We start from the raw sequence: 15,375 nt of genomic DNA on the forward strand, positions 1-15,375 counted from the left end.
CTGATCAGGCCCAAGTTCAAGTAAGTGCTCAAACTTTTGGATACTTATCCAAAAGTACTTTATCTGAACTGATTGGGTTTTCAATACTAGCCTGGAAATATTACAAGACTAGTTTCACAAGACATGCTCAGGTATCCCTAGTCAGGCCAGAAAAGGCTGCACCTTCTTTTGTGTGATGTATATGGACAGCACCTAGCAGTAGAGCCTTGATTAGGACCTCTAAATGCCTCTGCAATACCAACACTAAACAATAATAGATGAGCATTTCTATTTCGAACTGGAAACTAGAAATGCAGGGGTACAAGGAAATGAATGATGGGGAACCAGGTTAACCACAGAAAGTTTCAGTTGAAGTTTGGTTTGCATTTTGGATCAAAGTTTGGTTCAGGTGCAGGGTTGGAAATTCTGCTTTATCTTAACTGGCTTGCCATCTCTAGAACCAGCACAGTAGAAAGAAAAAACAAGCTCTCAAAAAACACGATATCTCCAGCTAAATGAGAGCCGTTGGCCTGTTACGACAGTGTAAAAAAATGTCTTTGGCCCTTATCCTGCAAATCCTTATTCATATGAGTAATTATATGGATGTAAAGAACCCTTGTAATTTACCATTGCAGTATCAGTTGTGCTCCGTGTATATAACGAGCAGATAAAATACTTCAACATACCATTATGTAAAAGAAAAACAAAATTAGGCCAAAAGCTTAGAGACAAGCATCAGCGCACATTTTTCTGTTGGTGCTCTGGGGCTATCATTGAGAAAGAATTGCTCCATAAATTCAAACAGGAAACACATGATTCTATGGCACCCACAGAACCACACACAGGTCTATACCTATTCACTTATAAATGCCAAAACTGCGAGAATTAGCTATTACAGACTAATAGATATACATACAACACACAAAAAGGACAGAAACTAAAGGCTATACTAAAATTCACTCTCTGAGAAGGAATTAAGTTAACCCTACCTTAAATAATTCAAACTCCTTCTTTGGCATCAACAGCTATCAACATATGAAAGGTATTTGCAATTAAAATAAATGTACAACATACATATTAGGTTACAAATATTTGATGTCTGTCAATCAGAAAACAGAAACAGAAGATTCAAAGGAAAAGATTTGACCTATTATAAATTCTGTCAATTTTATTTTTATTTTAGACTCTACATAACAGAGAAATAAAATTCAACTTATATAGAGCAACAGGAATTTCGAAGTTGCAGTAGAATTTACAGATTTCTGTTGTTGTTCCAAGTCCTGCTTTGAACCACCTTACTCTACTCCATCATTAAAAATATAAATGGATTTTTTTCTAAGGAACAAAGGATACCTGTATGGTGTGACTGTATGCAGGTTCAGAATGTCCTAAACCAGGTTCCTGAGGTCGCAGTGGATCCAAGATGTTGTTTGGCACAAACCCTGCAAGGCCACTTTTATTTTGAACTTTCCACCATTGTTTTCTGTCATCGAGGATCTGAAATCATTTGATACAACGATAAGTCAAGTTAAAAGATTGAATGACATTTATTATCAGGCTTGTTTTGAGGCTTGCGCCGCAACACTTAAAGCAAAGCCCTGTCGTTGCCAGGATCTGGTCCAGCAACTGTCAATTGTTCGGTCAGATTTAGTTCCTCCTTTGCTCCCTCCCCACTTTCCATGATCCCTATTTCCTTTTTTATTATATTGACTGCAATCACTGCAGGGAGGGCAAAAATTTTCTACTGCCGTCTCAAATTGTGTCCGTCTCAGGTCAACCTCATTCACGACATTAAAAAATTAACCTGTACACCAGATTTTGTTTAGGACAGAACATCATGGAGGTGTGCAAACTGTTTGGTGACCTCTACACTGACATCATAAGAACTAACCTAACCAAACTTTAGATGCATCCCAGTCAACAGACAGGGAGTGGCCCAAACGTAGAGTAGCGAACAAACATTATCTGAAATCTTCCCAGTTAGCAGATTCATTAATATAGAAATACGTTTTTTACTGCTTCTAGACAGTCTGTGTTTCTAATTCATATGCCTGACCAGTAATCATACAAGAAAAAGGACACTGAAGGTTTTTTTTAAATCTTGTCTATAATTGATCTTTAAGATTTAATAGAGGGCAAGTGCATTTTTCATGTAATTCACTTGCTTCCTCCAGTTCACCCACTCATTCTGAGCTAACGAAGACTTTTTTGTCTCCTTTTTGGTTTTATTTGGGTGTGTAGTGATTGTATTTATGGAATGTTGGGCGCTGAGTAATTGGGGATTTCTGGTGGCCGGTATGGGAACTTACTGCATTATGCTGCCTTTTATTAATTAAGTTAAGCTTGAGATATATTATCCCTCATGCTCAATTCAGCTAAAGAATTATTCTAATCTCCACAGGAGGCAACAAATAAGACTTCCCACCAGTACAGAAATCAAATGCTTCCAACACAGTCAATAGCTGAGAACACTTTAGAAATACAAATAATTGATTATAGTACCCAGACACAGCTCTTATTGATGCCTCAAAGGAACCATTGTAGGTCCCCCTTTGTATCATCATAATCAATATTTAAATTTAGTAGCATTTAGAGGCTTAACTCAGGTGCCAATGTAGCTGGCACTGTACTTACAGATATAAATACACAGTTCCTCCCCCAAAGACCTTATAGCCTAACCAATGATCTATGAAGGCAGGAGGGAGAAGGACATAAATAAAAAAAAAAGAATATATTTGATTAACTACAATTTTTTTTAAATTATATATTATGAAGTACCAACCATTTCTTTCTGTCCCTCAGTAGCTGCGGCTATACTTGAAGCAGGGGTGTGATTCCCAGCTTGAATGGACATACTCATGCTAGCTCTCGAAGAGCTTGTGTGCGAACAACAGTAGCGTAGCCACAGCAGCACAGGCATCCTCAAGTAGTGGCATGGGCTCGCTGTCCTGAGTACCGGTAGGTTTGTACTTGGGTGGCTAGTCCATGCTGTTGCTCGCTGCTGCCCATGCTACTGGGACTACACTACTATTTGTGAGCTCGCACATGTAGGTCTACTCGAACTGGGAATCACACACCCCAGCTCCAAGTGTAGACATAGCCCATAAGGGCTTGGTTTCTTTGAGGCACTTAGCAGAGGTGGGATGTGGAAGAGAAAAAAAGAGTAGTGATCTTACAGATCAGTTCAGATGGGGCATTCCCCGTGTAAGGGGCATAGTGGAAGTAAGCAGAGAGATATGTGTGAGAAGATGACACACCCTTAAAGGTGAATGTATGCATTCTAAACTGCTGGCCAAGGATATTAATAACCCAAGGGTATCATGACATTTTGGGAAGGTAAATAGTTGGGGAGACAGCATTGCTCCAAGAATAGGGAACTGGGCTGGTAGTCAGAGGACCCAGATCTGACTCTGCCACTGCTATGCGAGAACCGAGGCAAGAACTTTATCTCTCTGTGCCTTTGTTTCTTCTTTCCCCCCCTTTTGCCTGGCTTGTCTATTTAAATTGTAATCTCTCCAAGGGAGAGACTGTCCCTTGCTATGTGTATGAACAATGACTGGAAGGATGGGGTCTCTAGGCTCTCTTGTTATACAAAGATTAGTAGTATTAAAATTCATATTGCAGAAGGCTATGAAATCCCAACCAACTATTAAAGAAGATGAGGTCTATAGCAACAAGTGATAGGTCAGCATGGAATCCCCATGCATCTTGGCTAAGATACAAGACAAAATAATTGAACTTTCCATATTCCTACAGAAGAGTTCAGACTAGCGTGTCAGGAGTCAACACCCAAAACGTTCACATTGCCCACAGAGAGGACGCCATCAGTTCTGGGAAGTATTAGAAATTTCATTTCTGTGTACTACATTACCTCTAAAATATCATCCTTCAAGACAGAAAGTTCACTGTGGTTTCTTGCCACAAAGTCATACTTGGATTTGGCATATCTCTTGGGCTGTGCCTTACTGTGTGCTTCATAATTTCTACAAAGCAAACAACCCAACCATTATTCTGCTAGACTTTCAAGAGAAGCAAGCAATTTAAAAAAATAAAACATTTAAGCAAGCTGTATCCTGCTAATCTATTTTAGGGCACTTCATTGCCATAGAATTTACCAATGCACAGTATAAATCACCCATTACAACATTAAAGAGCCAGCAAAAGACAAAAAGTATTAATTGAGTTTCATAGACCTCAAGAGTTGGTAACAATGGTTAGCTCAGAACTTGCAGTAAGTACTGTAATAATTTAGAGATTAGCAGATGTCATTGCATTAAGGTAAATCAAATGCATGCATCAGATTTATAGCTGTATTCCTGTAAAGGATCATACTGGATTTAATAGTCTTGTGTAATAAAGCAAACTGATATATTGTGAAAGGTTTACAATTTGTAGTAATTTACAAAGCATCTTACATGCTTAAAGAGAGATTGCACTCTCTAGAGTGCGTCACAATTTACATTTCAAATCAATTGTTTGTAATTTCTCAATGACTGCATACAGAATGAATGATTTTCAGCATTAAATCCAATCAAACTAAATTGCCAATGTCAAAAATATTTGTCCACCACAGGTAAATTTGTCCATAAGGTTCTACGTAAACTAATAGCCCAGAGTCATTACCTCAAGCGAGAATTAAAAATGACTTATGAGCAGTTAAAAGGTAAGGTTCATATAAAACTTATTGGGATGAAGAATACAGAGTACAGCACTCTCGTTCCACGAGAAAAGATCTGTTCAGATTCCTTTTGGAAAGTGAGCTAGTGGGTTCTCAGATGTACAACCAAGTCTTTGAGGTCAAAAGCCCCCGCACTCTCCCCAAAAAGCTTCTAAAATAACAAAAGCAATATGCACCTAACGCAAATGACATGCACATCAAAACCACCATGTAGAAGAGTTCATGAACTAGTGGATAATGTAAACAGTAAACAAATAATGACTTTGAAATGCTGGACATAACGTCACACCATGGAGAGGTGAATGAATTTTTGCTGTTGGCGGTTCACTGATTGTAACTACTGATCCCAAGTACGTCCTTGAGTACTCCAGTAGTTACCTAGCTATTTTTGGCTGTGGAGAACTGTCTCACTTTACTTGAAGAGCAGAACAAAGGCATAGTCATATTTAGATTGTAAATCTATATATAGGTTTGAAAAAAAAACAATACATTGAAAGCGATTAGCACATGTAAGGGAGCAAAGGAAAACATGATATGAACAATGTTCATATCCATAACCATAATTTAGTCATTACAATGTCAAAAGAGAGGATAGCAATCCCAGTTTTGCCTATTTTGTACTCACTTTTAAACCCCCTTATTGTTTACACAGTTTCTGATTGCCTTCTGCCATTTCAATGCATGACTAATGCTCTCCTGATGGTCCTTACACATTTTTGTGCTGCCTTTTCAAACTCATCCCACTGTCTGCAGTTTCTAACCCTCGCTCCAATTACTCTCCCAATAAAAAAAAAAAATCCAGGTCGGATTTTCAAAAGCTTTCAGTACAGCTTTAACTCTGCTCCTGTTGAAACCAGTGGTAAATTTCCTAGAGCAGAGAGAGGCCAGTGGCAATCCCACCTTTAAATCTCCCAGTCTATTTATGCTTGATTATTCTGTGAAACCTGCCCACTGCACATGCACCTTCACTGCTGCTCCACCACATTACCAATTAGATACAATGTAGTTATAATCAACTCTCATTTTCCAGTGTTGGCTGCAACTGGTTGCTAGGCTTTCTGAGACACTATGTTACAAATATTGGTGCAAAAAAGGCAGCTTATTTTTTGCACCAACATTTGTAACACAGTATCCCAGAAAGCACAATCAAGCACAAGTAGCCTGGGAGGCTCCTGGAGCTGGATTTATATGTATGCTGAAACACCACACAACTTCATTAGAAAGCATATACACTAGTCCTCCTGTTGCAGAGTGATGATGTAAACCATGCATCCCAGGTGTCCATTACTGATACACTGTGAGATCAAAAGTCAACTGCCTTCCACCACCCAAGAAGTGTGTGTCGGTAGCCTCCCATTGCACACACTATCCCGTTAGTGAATGGCTCATTCAATTTAAGCGTCCTTCTCCCTTTTCAGAGTAGCAGGCATGTTAGTCTGTATCCGCAAAAAGAACAGGAGTACTTGTGGCACCTTAGAGACTAACAAATATATTAGAGCATAAGCTTTCGTGGGCTACAGCATCCGAATGAAGTGGGCTGTAGCCCACGAAAGCTTATGCTCTAATAAATTTGTTAGTCTCTAAAGTGCCACAAGTACTCCTGTTCTTCTCCCTTTCTCTCTCTTTTCTTCTTCTTTTTTTTTTTTAAATAAGGGATTACATGGAACCCTTCTTTGTCAAAGAAGTTTATAGCAGCAGTTTGTGGTCCAGCAGCCACTATCAACTCACCTTCCATTACAAAAACTAACTTTGGAGTGTTGAAAAATTACCAATTTAGCTTCTATCACTAAAAAGTGAGTTAAAAGTGGCTGAGGATATGCAACCCGTAACTGAAATGGGCAGTTTGTTTTCTTCTTCTCCAGGCCACCCTTCTCCCTTCCACTTAAGCTCTCCCATCTCTCCACAATTGCTTCAACACAATTTTGAAATCAGCTAGTTAACACAACAGTTATAAGGATTTTGCCGGCCCTCCTCTTTCCCCCTCCCACATAGCTAAGACCTTGTCTACACAGGAGAACGGTATCAAATATATCAGTATAGTTGTACCAGTACAATCCCCCTGTGAGAGCATTTCTATTCTGGAGAAGAGTGACTTTTTTCAGTTTAGCTTAAACCTCTTCCCAAGTAACATGAGCTAAACCAAAAATAATGCACTTTTGTAGAGAAGTGAGTGTCTACATTGGACTGATATAACTATATTTGTTTAAATTTACACCTTCACTTCTACCAGTATAACCTTCCCATACAGACACGGCCTAACTGGAGAACCCAACATCACATATCCAAGGTGCTGATTCGGTAGATGTAATCGTAATCTACTCAGACAAAGCTGAAGGGATGGGAAGGGAATGCTCCTTTGTGCAAAAACACTCCCTTACACTGTGCTTGGTCACCACTTGTTACAATTTCAGAGCTGTATGTGTAATTCCACACTGAGCACAGGGAAAAGAAAGATTTGATTCCTATTCTAACCATGGGTGTTAAGAATCAAAACTAGGGGTGGGGCGGGGGAGTAACAAAAAATTCCAAGGAATGGCAAGGCAATTCTTTGTATTTCCAAAAAGAGTAAATGGCATTCTACATTTGGAAACAAACCAGAAATACATTTTGTCAAGTCCGTGTTAAAAGATCCTGTGTTCTGATTCAGTCTGATAATGCTCAGAATTCCACTTCCATTAATTTATTGCTTTTGACAGAAGCACCCATTTAACAGTGTGTACAAAGAGGACTTTAAATGGGCGCTCGTGCAGAGAGTACTCTAAAGGAGCTTTATATAATCAGCACTAAACAAAGCCAAGCCAAGTACTGTATTACAGGGAGGACTGTCTCCTTTTGGAAATGACGCAGTCTGGACATAGAAATAGAAGAATAAACAGAGACACCTCCACCCCAATAGCGATAAATTGGGACAGTTATCCACAGCTCTATACATGATGTCCATTCAATGTTACCTATCTACATGTCGGCTAACAGTTTGTTTAAAGGCAGCAACAGCTGCCCCCTGGTCCAGCAGAGGCCCTCTTTTGTAAACTGTGTTACTGAATGCATACCCATCAGATGGAGGATAGTCTGGGACACTGGGATGCTGGAAGACAGAAAACAAAAGGGATTAACATCATACACAAAGACAGCCGTAGTTATTTAACTGATTACATCAACATCATCTGACACCTGTAGGTTCTCTGTCAGCATTCACATTCCCTTGTTCTCTGGCATTTGTTATTCTGCCATGAAAATTTAATTATTTGTGCATTTTAATACATGAACAAAGAAATCAGAAGCACGAGAATAAAGAATTGGCATCCTAACTCAACCTATTGCATGAATAGTGCAGCTGATATTCTTCATCAAGACCGTTCTTTGGGGTAAGATCCACATTATCACTTCAACATCCCTACAACAGCTGAGTTTTATAAACAGTGACTGGATATCTTAACAAAACAAACCACATCAGGCTTAAAGCCTTGTTTCTGGTTGCAGGCATTCTAACTCAGATAAACTACACACAATGCTGAGTATGTGTATGGAATAAGAGCTACTCAGTAAGATTACCTTATTTTAGGAGTATACAACCTTATTCTCTAAGGCCCCAGTTCTGCCACCCTTACATTGAGTAATACCTGGCTCTGCAAGTATCCTAACAAAGTCATGGAGCTGTGTAGACAGAAAGGGACTACTCAATGGGAGTAGGGGTGGCAGTTTCAGGATTTAAATAAATAATAATTTAATGTGAATGTGTCAAAGCATATAGAAATGTTAAAATCTTTGTTGAAGATTGAAAAGTACATTTGGAGGGCCTAGGAGGTCTTCTTGAATGGCTGCCTCTGCATACACGCCAATAACGCACTGTCCCTGCCGTGACAATGTTTTTAATGTTGTTAATATAATTATAGCACCACCCAGTTCCAAAAGCAGAGCTATAGACTAAGGAGTTAATTTCTGGGGATTATTACATGTAGGCAGTTGAAGCTGCTTATTCTAGGCCTCCCTTCCTCCTGCTATCATCAAAACATAGGGTAAAATAATACGGCACTGATAAAGTAGCAGAGTCTAGTGAACTGAGTACAGACTTGTGAACCAGGAGCTGCCAAAAATCGGAGCCTGGCTCTGATTGTTACTTGTTGTGTGACTTTGGGCAAATCACACACCCTGTCTGTGCTTCAGTTTTGTGCTTCAGATAAATGCCTCACAATACCCCTCTGAAGTAGGTAAGTATAATCGTCACCAAAACCAGAAAATGTCGGTAGAGTAACAGTAATATTACAACCTCCTAGAAACACCATCAAGTGCTCCATGGCTTATACACCTCTACCTCGATATAACGCTGTCCTCGGGAACCAAAAAAATCTTACCACGTTATAGGTGAAACCGCGTAATCTCGAACTTGCTTTGATCTACCGGAGTGCACAGCCCCGCCCGCCCCCGGAGCACTGCTTTACCGCGTTATATCTGAATTCGTGTTATATTAGGTCACGCTATATCAGGGTAGAGGTGTAGTATGTATGCAAGAAACAAGTGGAAAGGAGTAAGTCACCTTAGTTCACACACAAAATTATTTGCATTGTGGTGGCCCCCATGGACTCCAATCAAGATTGGCTCCCCTCTGTGCTCCATGCAACATAAAGGCAGAGGAAAACCGTCCCTGCCCCCAAGAGCTCACAGTCCAAGGAAAAGAGCCTAACAGCACAGCAACAATCATAAGCAAATCTACAGTGTTTCCATCATAGTCTCTCATTTGAAATAATTATTGCTGAACTGACTGCACATGCAACCCTTTCAGTGGAAACACAGTGTATACAATTGTATCTTAAAATTCAGGGATGGGAAATGTTCTCATGAATCAATCTCACGTTGCTAGACACCAGATCAATCCCTAGTTGTAAAGGTTAGGAACCGTAACCATGGGAGCAGCAAGCATATCATTATTTAATAGTATTTCTTTTTGAAAAAGGATGCCCTGTAGGAAGAAAGGAACCCCAGGAGGACGAGGTTTGAGCTGTGGTATTCTGGTACCTGACTGACACTGGATCACCGTGTCAGTGATTGTTAATGGGATTTCTTGTCATGAAAAGGGGGAGATCTCACATACTGCTTCAATTACCACTGACTACCTGGTAAGAGTGACATAACATGAATAAAAATGGGTGCACTTCAGGGAGATACCAACAGGAAAATACACATTTTCACCATCAGCTCTCATCTGATTTTTCTCTTCAGCTATTGTCAAGTATAACCATATAGCAAAACAGATGACTGGTAATTAAGGCAGCATTTAGGTATCACCTTCTATACTATCTTTATAGTATACACAAATAACATTTTGCCCTTCATACATCGTTCATCTGAGGACCCTAAAGCACTTCATAAACATTAAGTCTCACAACACCTCTATGAGACAGGTATTATGAGAGCGATGCTACCAGTGGGGAAGCCAAGGTACAGCAAGTTTAAATGATTTGCCCTAGACCATAAAGTGATTCAGTGGCAGTCGGAAATTGAGGAGTCCTGCCTCAGCGTTGCAAGATTCATTATAACATGTTTATTTCTTTTTTCTAATCAACCAAACAATTACCAATCAAGACAGCAAAACATTATAGGAGTTTAAAGAAGTGCAATCAACTTAAAAATCACACTTCTATCTGGAATATTTTTTAACTTAATACAATTACGAATGATACCTCTGATGATTATGACTAAAAGATTAGAAGACACCGTTCTCTGTTTTCTCAGGTTGTTTATTTTGCACTTTCACACAGAAAACAAGGAGAGAAAAGCATTAAATTAAAAAAAGGAAAGTGTGATTTTAAAACAAAAAAAAACATCAGAAGAACTCAAGGGCAGCTTAGGTATTGGGGAAATATTCAGGCGATGTTCAAAATAAGTGAATGGGAAACACGTATGACTTCTTCAGGAGACTCTGTCATTTGGGATACTTCTTATCCTACCTTGTTCATCTCCCTGCCTGCTCCCCTGGACATCCATGCCTTTATATAGACATCTCTGCCACAAAAATATTTGCCAACCGACAATGTATCGGTATTTCTTAAGAAAGTAGCATTCATTTTAAATATATACAACAGACGTAAGGGCCCCAGAGACAGGTACAGCAAAAAGATTGATTTAATTTTAACCTATAGAGCCCTAAATGATAACTACATCTTTTTACATACTGGAAAATGCCTTTTCAACAAGCAAAATCAGCCAAAAACTGATTTTTTAAAAAATTTTCCCATAATGAAACCCTGAAAAATTCCAGGAAAGTGATGAAAACAAACAAATGTTTGTTTTCTTGAAAGCTCTTCATGCGAAATAAAGGACATTTCCTGACCACCTCTCAATTAAACATTGAGGGGCTGATGGTAGGGGACTCTCCCTAAAAGCCCTTTCACTCTGGAGTACGTGTCCATCCTTGGTTCCCCAGAGCTCAGATTTGCTAACCTTATGGATGGGCCCATCTGTTTATTAAGAGTTTGAAAGAGGACCAAGGGGATGGGGGCGGGCGGTTGTTCATGAGCCTGAATGTTTTAGTGGGCAAATGTTTTAGTTAGTTATCTTTCACACACAGACTACTGTACTAGATAATATTGTGTCACTTTGAGAGAGCTATGGGAGTTGAGCACATGTAACCGAGGGGGGAAAATGGCTCTTTAAGCCCTGGACTCCATTTACAATTTAAGACAGTAGCAAAAAAACTCCATCGAGTTCAATGGAACCATGATAAGACCCTATATTTTAGCCACTGCACGAACCCGGCTTTACCTGTTGCACAGGTTAAATCTAGAGTAACGCTACTGACTTCACTGGAGTTATTCACAACTTACACTGTGCCAATGACATTAGAATCTAGCTCCACGTGCTCTTCATTAGCAGCAGCACCATTACACAGTGCAACTCTTAAGACGGTTTTGTTCATGGAGTGAACAGTTGGTCTGGTCTCCCACCTGCTTCACAAAATACTGTAGCAATTAACCTACCTCAGCTGACATTCTTTTCATTTCGTGTTTCCGTTGGTGCTCTGCAACATTTGCCACAGACTCAGCCAACTGATTTAGTTCTTGTTCATTTGGAGCTCCCATGAAGCTCAGCAAAGGAGGCTCCCAACCATTTCTGAAGCGTGGAATATAGGGTGGAATAAACTGATCTTTGGGCCAGTCCACTCTGTATAAAGAAGTCAGAGGCATATATCAAGATTTGCACAAGTTATTTTCAATAGTCAATCCTGCAGATTCTCATGAAATGCTTTGCAATTGTTTACTCATGAGGAACTTCTAATTACAGAGAAGGAAACATTATTTAGTGACAAGTTTAAATTTGTTAGTCTCTAAGGTGCCACAAGTACTCCTGTTATTATTTAGTGAGGATATCTATGCTCCTCTTTTACATACCACAGAGAGACTGTCTCTGTCCCTAGGATCTTCCAACATCAGGATAGACCATACAAGTTCAGACGCAATGCGAAAGATGGATAGCAGGAGGACCAATCTCAAAGCAGAATGGGATTGGCTTTATCTTTTGAAAACAAAAGTAGTACAATACCCCTCAGTCTGGGGGGTTAATATGCACAGGGTTCAGAGGAGAGGCATGCTTTAAAATGAAATCTGCAAAGCAAACATGGAGGCTGGCAAGCAACGGGGACCTAGCTAAAACTAGGAAGAAGAAAGCTATAATAGCAATTTCTATTGTCACACAAAAGATTATTATTAATAATAAAACCTCACACCCACAAGAGTAAATATGATCACTACTTTTGCAGAACTGAATTTTCGGATACAGATTCCTTTTTTGAAATACCGTATTATTCCTTAGAGATCCACTGACTTTCACCATCTGAATTCACTGTATCTCAAGGAGTTTTTCACGGTGTGCTGTGCCTATATACTATACATAAAAAACGTTGCCTTGCAGTTTGAATTATTGCCTCTTAAAGGAGAAATGGGCCCAGGAATGCACTTTATAGTTTCCTCTAATGTTTCTCATTTTGGGCGTTGTTGAAAATGAATGAAGGTGACAAATGCTATCAAACCAGTTGTAGGAGCAGCTAGCATTTCACAGGACACTGGCATGTCAATGTTAACTTATAGCTGACCAGCCACCTCTGAGTTTTTAATGATCATCTTGTTGATTAGTGGCACAGTATGGCTAAGCTGCCCAGCACAGTAGCACAACAGAAACACGGGGCCAGTCCCACCATTATTTCTAAGGTTCAAATCTTGCTTGCCCTTCATTTACATTCCTGTATTCCTCCCAAACCACTACCACATATTTCTCTTTGGATTAAATTATTGCTTTTTTTAGGGGACTGGATGGCACAGAGGATTCACAACAGGATAATGAGTTCTATTATTTAGGTCACTAGTTCAGTTCCAGCACAGGGCTCTGATCAAGCAAAAGAATCCCTTTTCCTGGATTTCCAGTGAAGTGAATGGGTCTCTGCATGGATCTATATGGCCTTTGCTGGATCACGGCCTAGGTCAGTAATGACTGGAAGCTGCTCTTTAGTGGCAAAAGGAGTTTGATTTGCTCAGTCCAGTTCCTAGCAAACCAGGAGCAAAACAAAACAAAAAAGCGCCACCTCAGCTGGCACTTCTATTAGCAGTCTCAGTAAAAGGGCCAAAGGAAGAATAGGTTTGGAGATTCTTGCCCCTAATGATAGTCCACTTCAAGAAAGCAGGGTACCATGATGAACTTTGCACTACCAAAGCCTGTGTTCTTTCTATTCTATGGATGTTCATCAGCTATCCTGTGGTCTTCAGATTCCAGAGCAGTCAATGCAGCAGTTTTTACCAGTAATAAATTCAATATTTTTTAATTATGTAGGTGGAGGGTTAGTCATTTGATCTGGTCTCTGAGTGGGTGGATGAGTAAATTCAAAAAGAATGGACACATTTCTGACGCAAGCCCCAACACGCTTATTGATCACCATCACCTCAAAGGGCCACAGGTTTAAGAGATACTTGATTCATCCCAGGTTTTTTAAAAGTTCTGTTTGCAAGGCTTTTATGTAAGCCCAAGGCCATAAAAGTAATTAGATAAACTTGTTATATTTATATACACTACAGTTCACAAGCAACATGAAAAGGTCACATCTTTTATGAGTCCCTAACCATAAGCACAGCTGAATCTATTATTTCACAATTTAGGATCCCTTAAGGGTAGATCTTCAGTGCGATTCAATCATTCACTCAATGACACTTCTTAAAAAATTTAATCTTTTTCTTACAGACTACAACGATGCTTCTGAGGCATTAAAAATCATTGCAAGTCTCTGCTTTTAATAATCTGTGGGATGTTCAAAGTACAAATTGCTTTTTAATTCTATTTATATAATTTTGTTGTAGTTGTTACTAAATGCTGCACTACCCTTGAAATAGATTTTTAATTGAGTCCAGCTGGTTGATGACCAAATGACGATAGAAGGAGAAAAAGAATGGAAAGGACCATTCAGAGAGAAGGTGGGCAAGAGAATATGTAATTAAGCCCCATCCTCCCAATATCACAGACAGAATAAAATCAATGTTTGTAATTGTCCCCATTCTTCCACGTCCTTTCATATTCTTAAAGGGCCCTGTCCAACTCCCATTGAGATCAATGGGAGTCTTTCCACTGACTTTAATTGGAGTTGAATCAGGCTCAAAGCAAGCAAAAATGTAGACTACTAAAGGGGAGTTTGCTTCTTTGGTCGATACAGACTGTGATAATAAATCCAAATATATATTCAAAGATCATCTATAAAATCAGTGAAGATATTTTCGTACCTGGCTTTGGTCCACGTGTCACCCAATGACATCCATAGTTGGCCTTCCTCACTACTGATAGTGTAACGCAAGAAATCTATGGTATCCTTTGTTAGGAGAGGGCTGAGTACCGTACCAGCGAGCTCTGGACCTCCAGTTGCCTGCACCACCTAAATCAAGATTTTTTTTTAAAAGGACTATTTATTGTATTGAGGGGTAACAGAGAATCAATTCCAACAATAAACCATGTAAAATGTAAAGCAGTAAGAATTCTAGGCTACCCACTCTATATTGCTGGCTTTTGCCTGATACAAGACCAAAGTCTGATCTACTCACAAAGTTATACCCGTTTAATTAAGGGCTTGTATACAGAAGGCAGTAGTGTACAGCTAGAGCACTTTGATGTAGTCCTATTTGTTGGGACTACATCAAAGTGCATCTGGGGACATTTACTGCACACCATGGGGATTTAAAGAGTGATATGTTGGAGCACTCTACAGTTTACACGCCTCTGATGCCCACTGTGTACACAAGCTCAAAATCAGTATAAAACCACACCTTTTAGTCAAACCAGTTCAATTTTGTGTGCAGACACTCCTATATCTGTTTAAACTGGATCATATCAGTTGAGCTGGTGCCTGTAAAGTTACTGATGCAAGCTAAATTTCTATAAGCCAGGTTTAAACAGATATATGAGAGATCTCACACAAAAGTTGAACTAGTTTAATTAAACCAATTTAAGTTAAACTAATACAACTTCTACGTGTAGACAAGCTGAAAATGATGATGACTGAAGTGTCCTTCCAGCCCATCTTGTCTAGGGCAGGTCAAAGATTCAATACAGTAAAGGAAAGTTCAGACTTCTGTGTAATGGATCTGTGTAAAAATTCTGTCATGAAGCAATGTAAAGATGATGCATGGCGTTCCACGAGGGAGCCCAACCACCCATTCAGAATCATCCAAATCAGTTAAGTCATATGATCA

The 15,375-nt window shown here is 39.4% G+C and overlaps 1 protein-coding gene across 5 annotated transcripts in view; it reads right to left on the minus strand.

The window, feature by feature from the left end:
• EPS8 (epidermal growth factor receptor pathway substrate 8) overlaps positions 1–15,375 on the minus strand; it is a 197,207-nt gene that overhangs the window by 27,962 nt on the left and 153,870 nt on the right. For all 5 annotated transcript variants that reach the window (XM_054036082.1, XM_054036092.1, XM_054036101.1 and 2 more), the window contains 5 exons: positions 14,413–14,561; positions 11,632–11,815; positions 7,708–7,742; positions 3,851–3,962; positions 1,333–1,476 (listed from right to left, as the gene is read on the minus strand). In XM_054036082.1, the coding sequence (XP_053892057.1) occupies positions 1,333–1,476; positions 3,851–3,962; positions 7,708–7,742; positions 11,632–11,815; positions 14,413–14,561 (624 nt within the window). The remainder of the gene's footprint in view (positions 1–1,332; positions 1,477–3,850; positions 3,963–7,707; positions 7,743–11,631; positions 11,816–14,412; positions 14,562–15,375) is intronic.

The sequence above is a fragment of the Malaclemys terrapin genome, chromosome 1, assembly GCF_027887155.1.
Source record: "Malaclemys terrapin pileata isolate rMalTer1 chromosome 1, rMalTer1.hap1, whole genome shotgun sequence".
Taxonomy (NCBI): domain Eukaryota; kingdom Metazoa; phylum Chordata; order Testudines; family Emydidae; genus Malaclemys; species Malaclemys terrapin.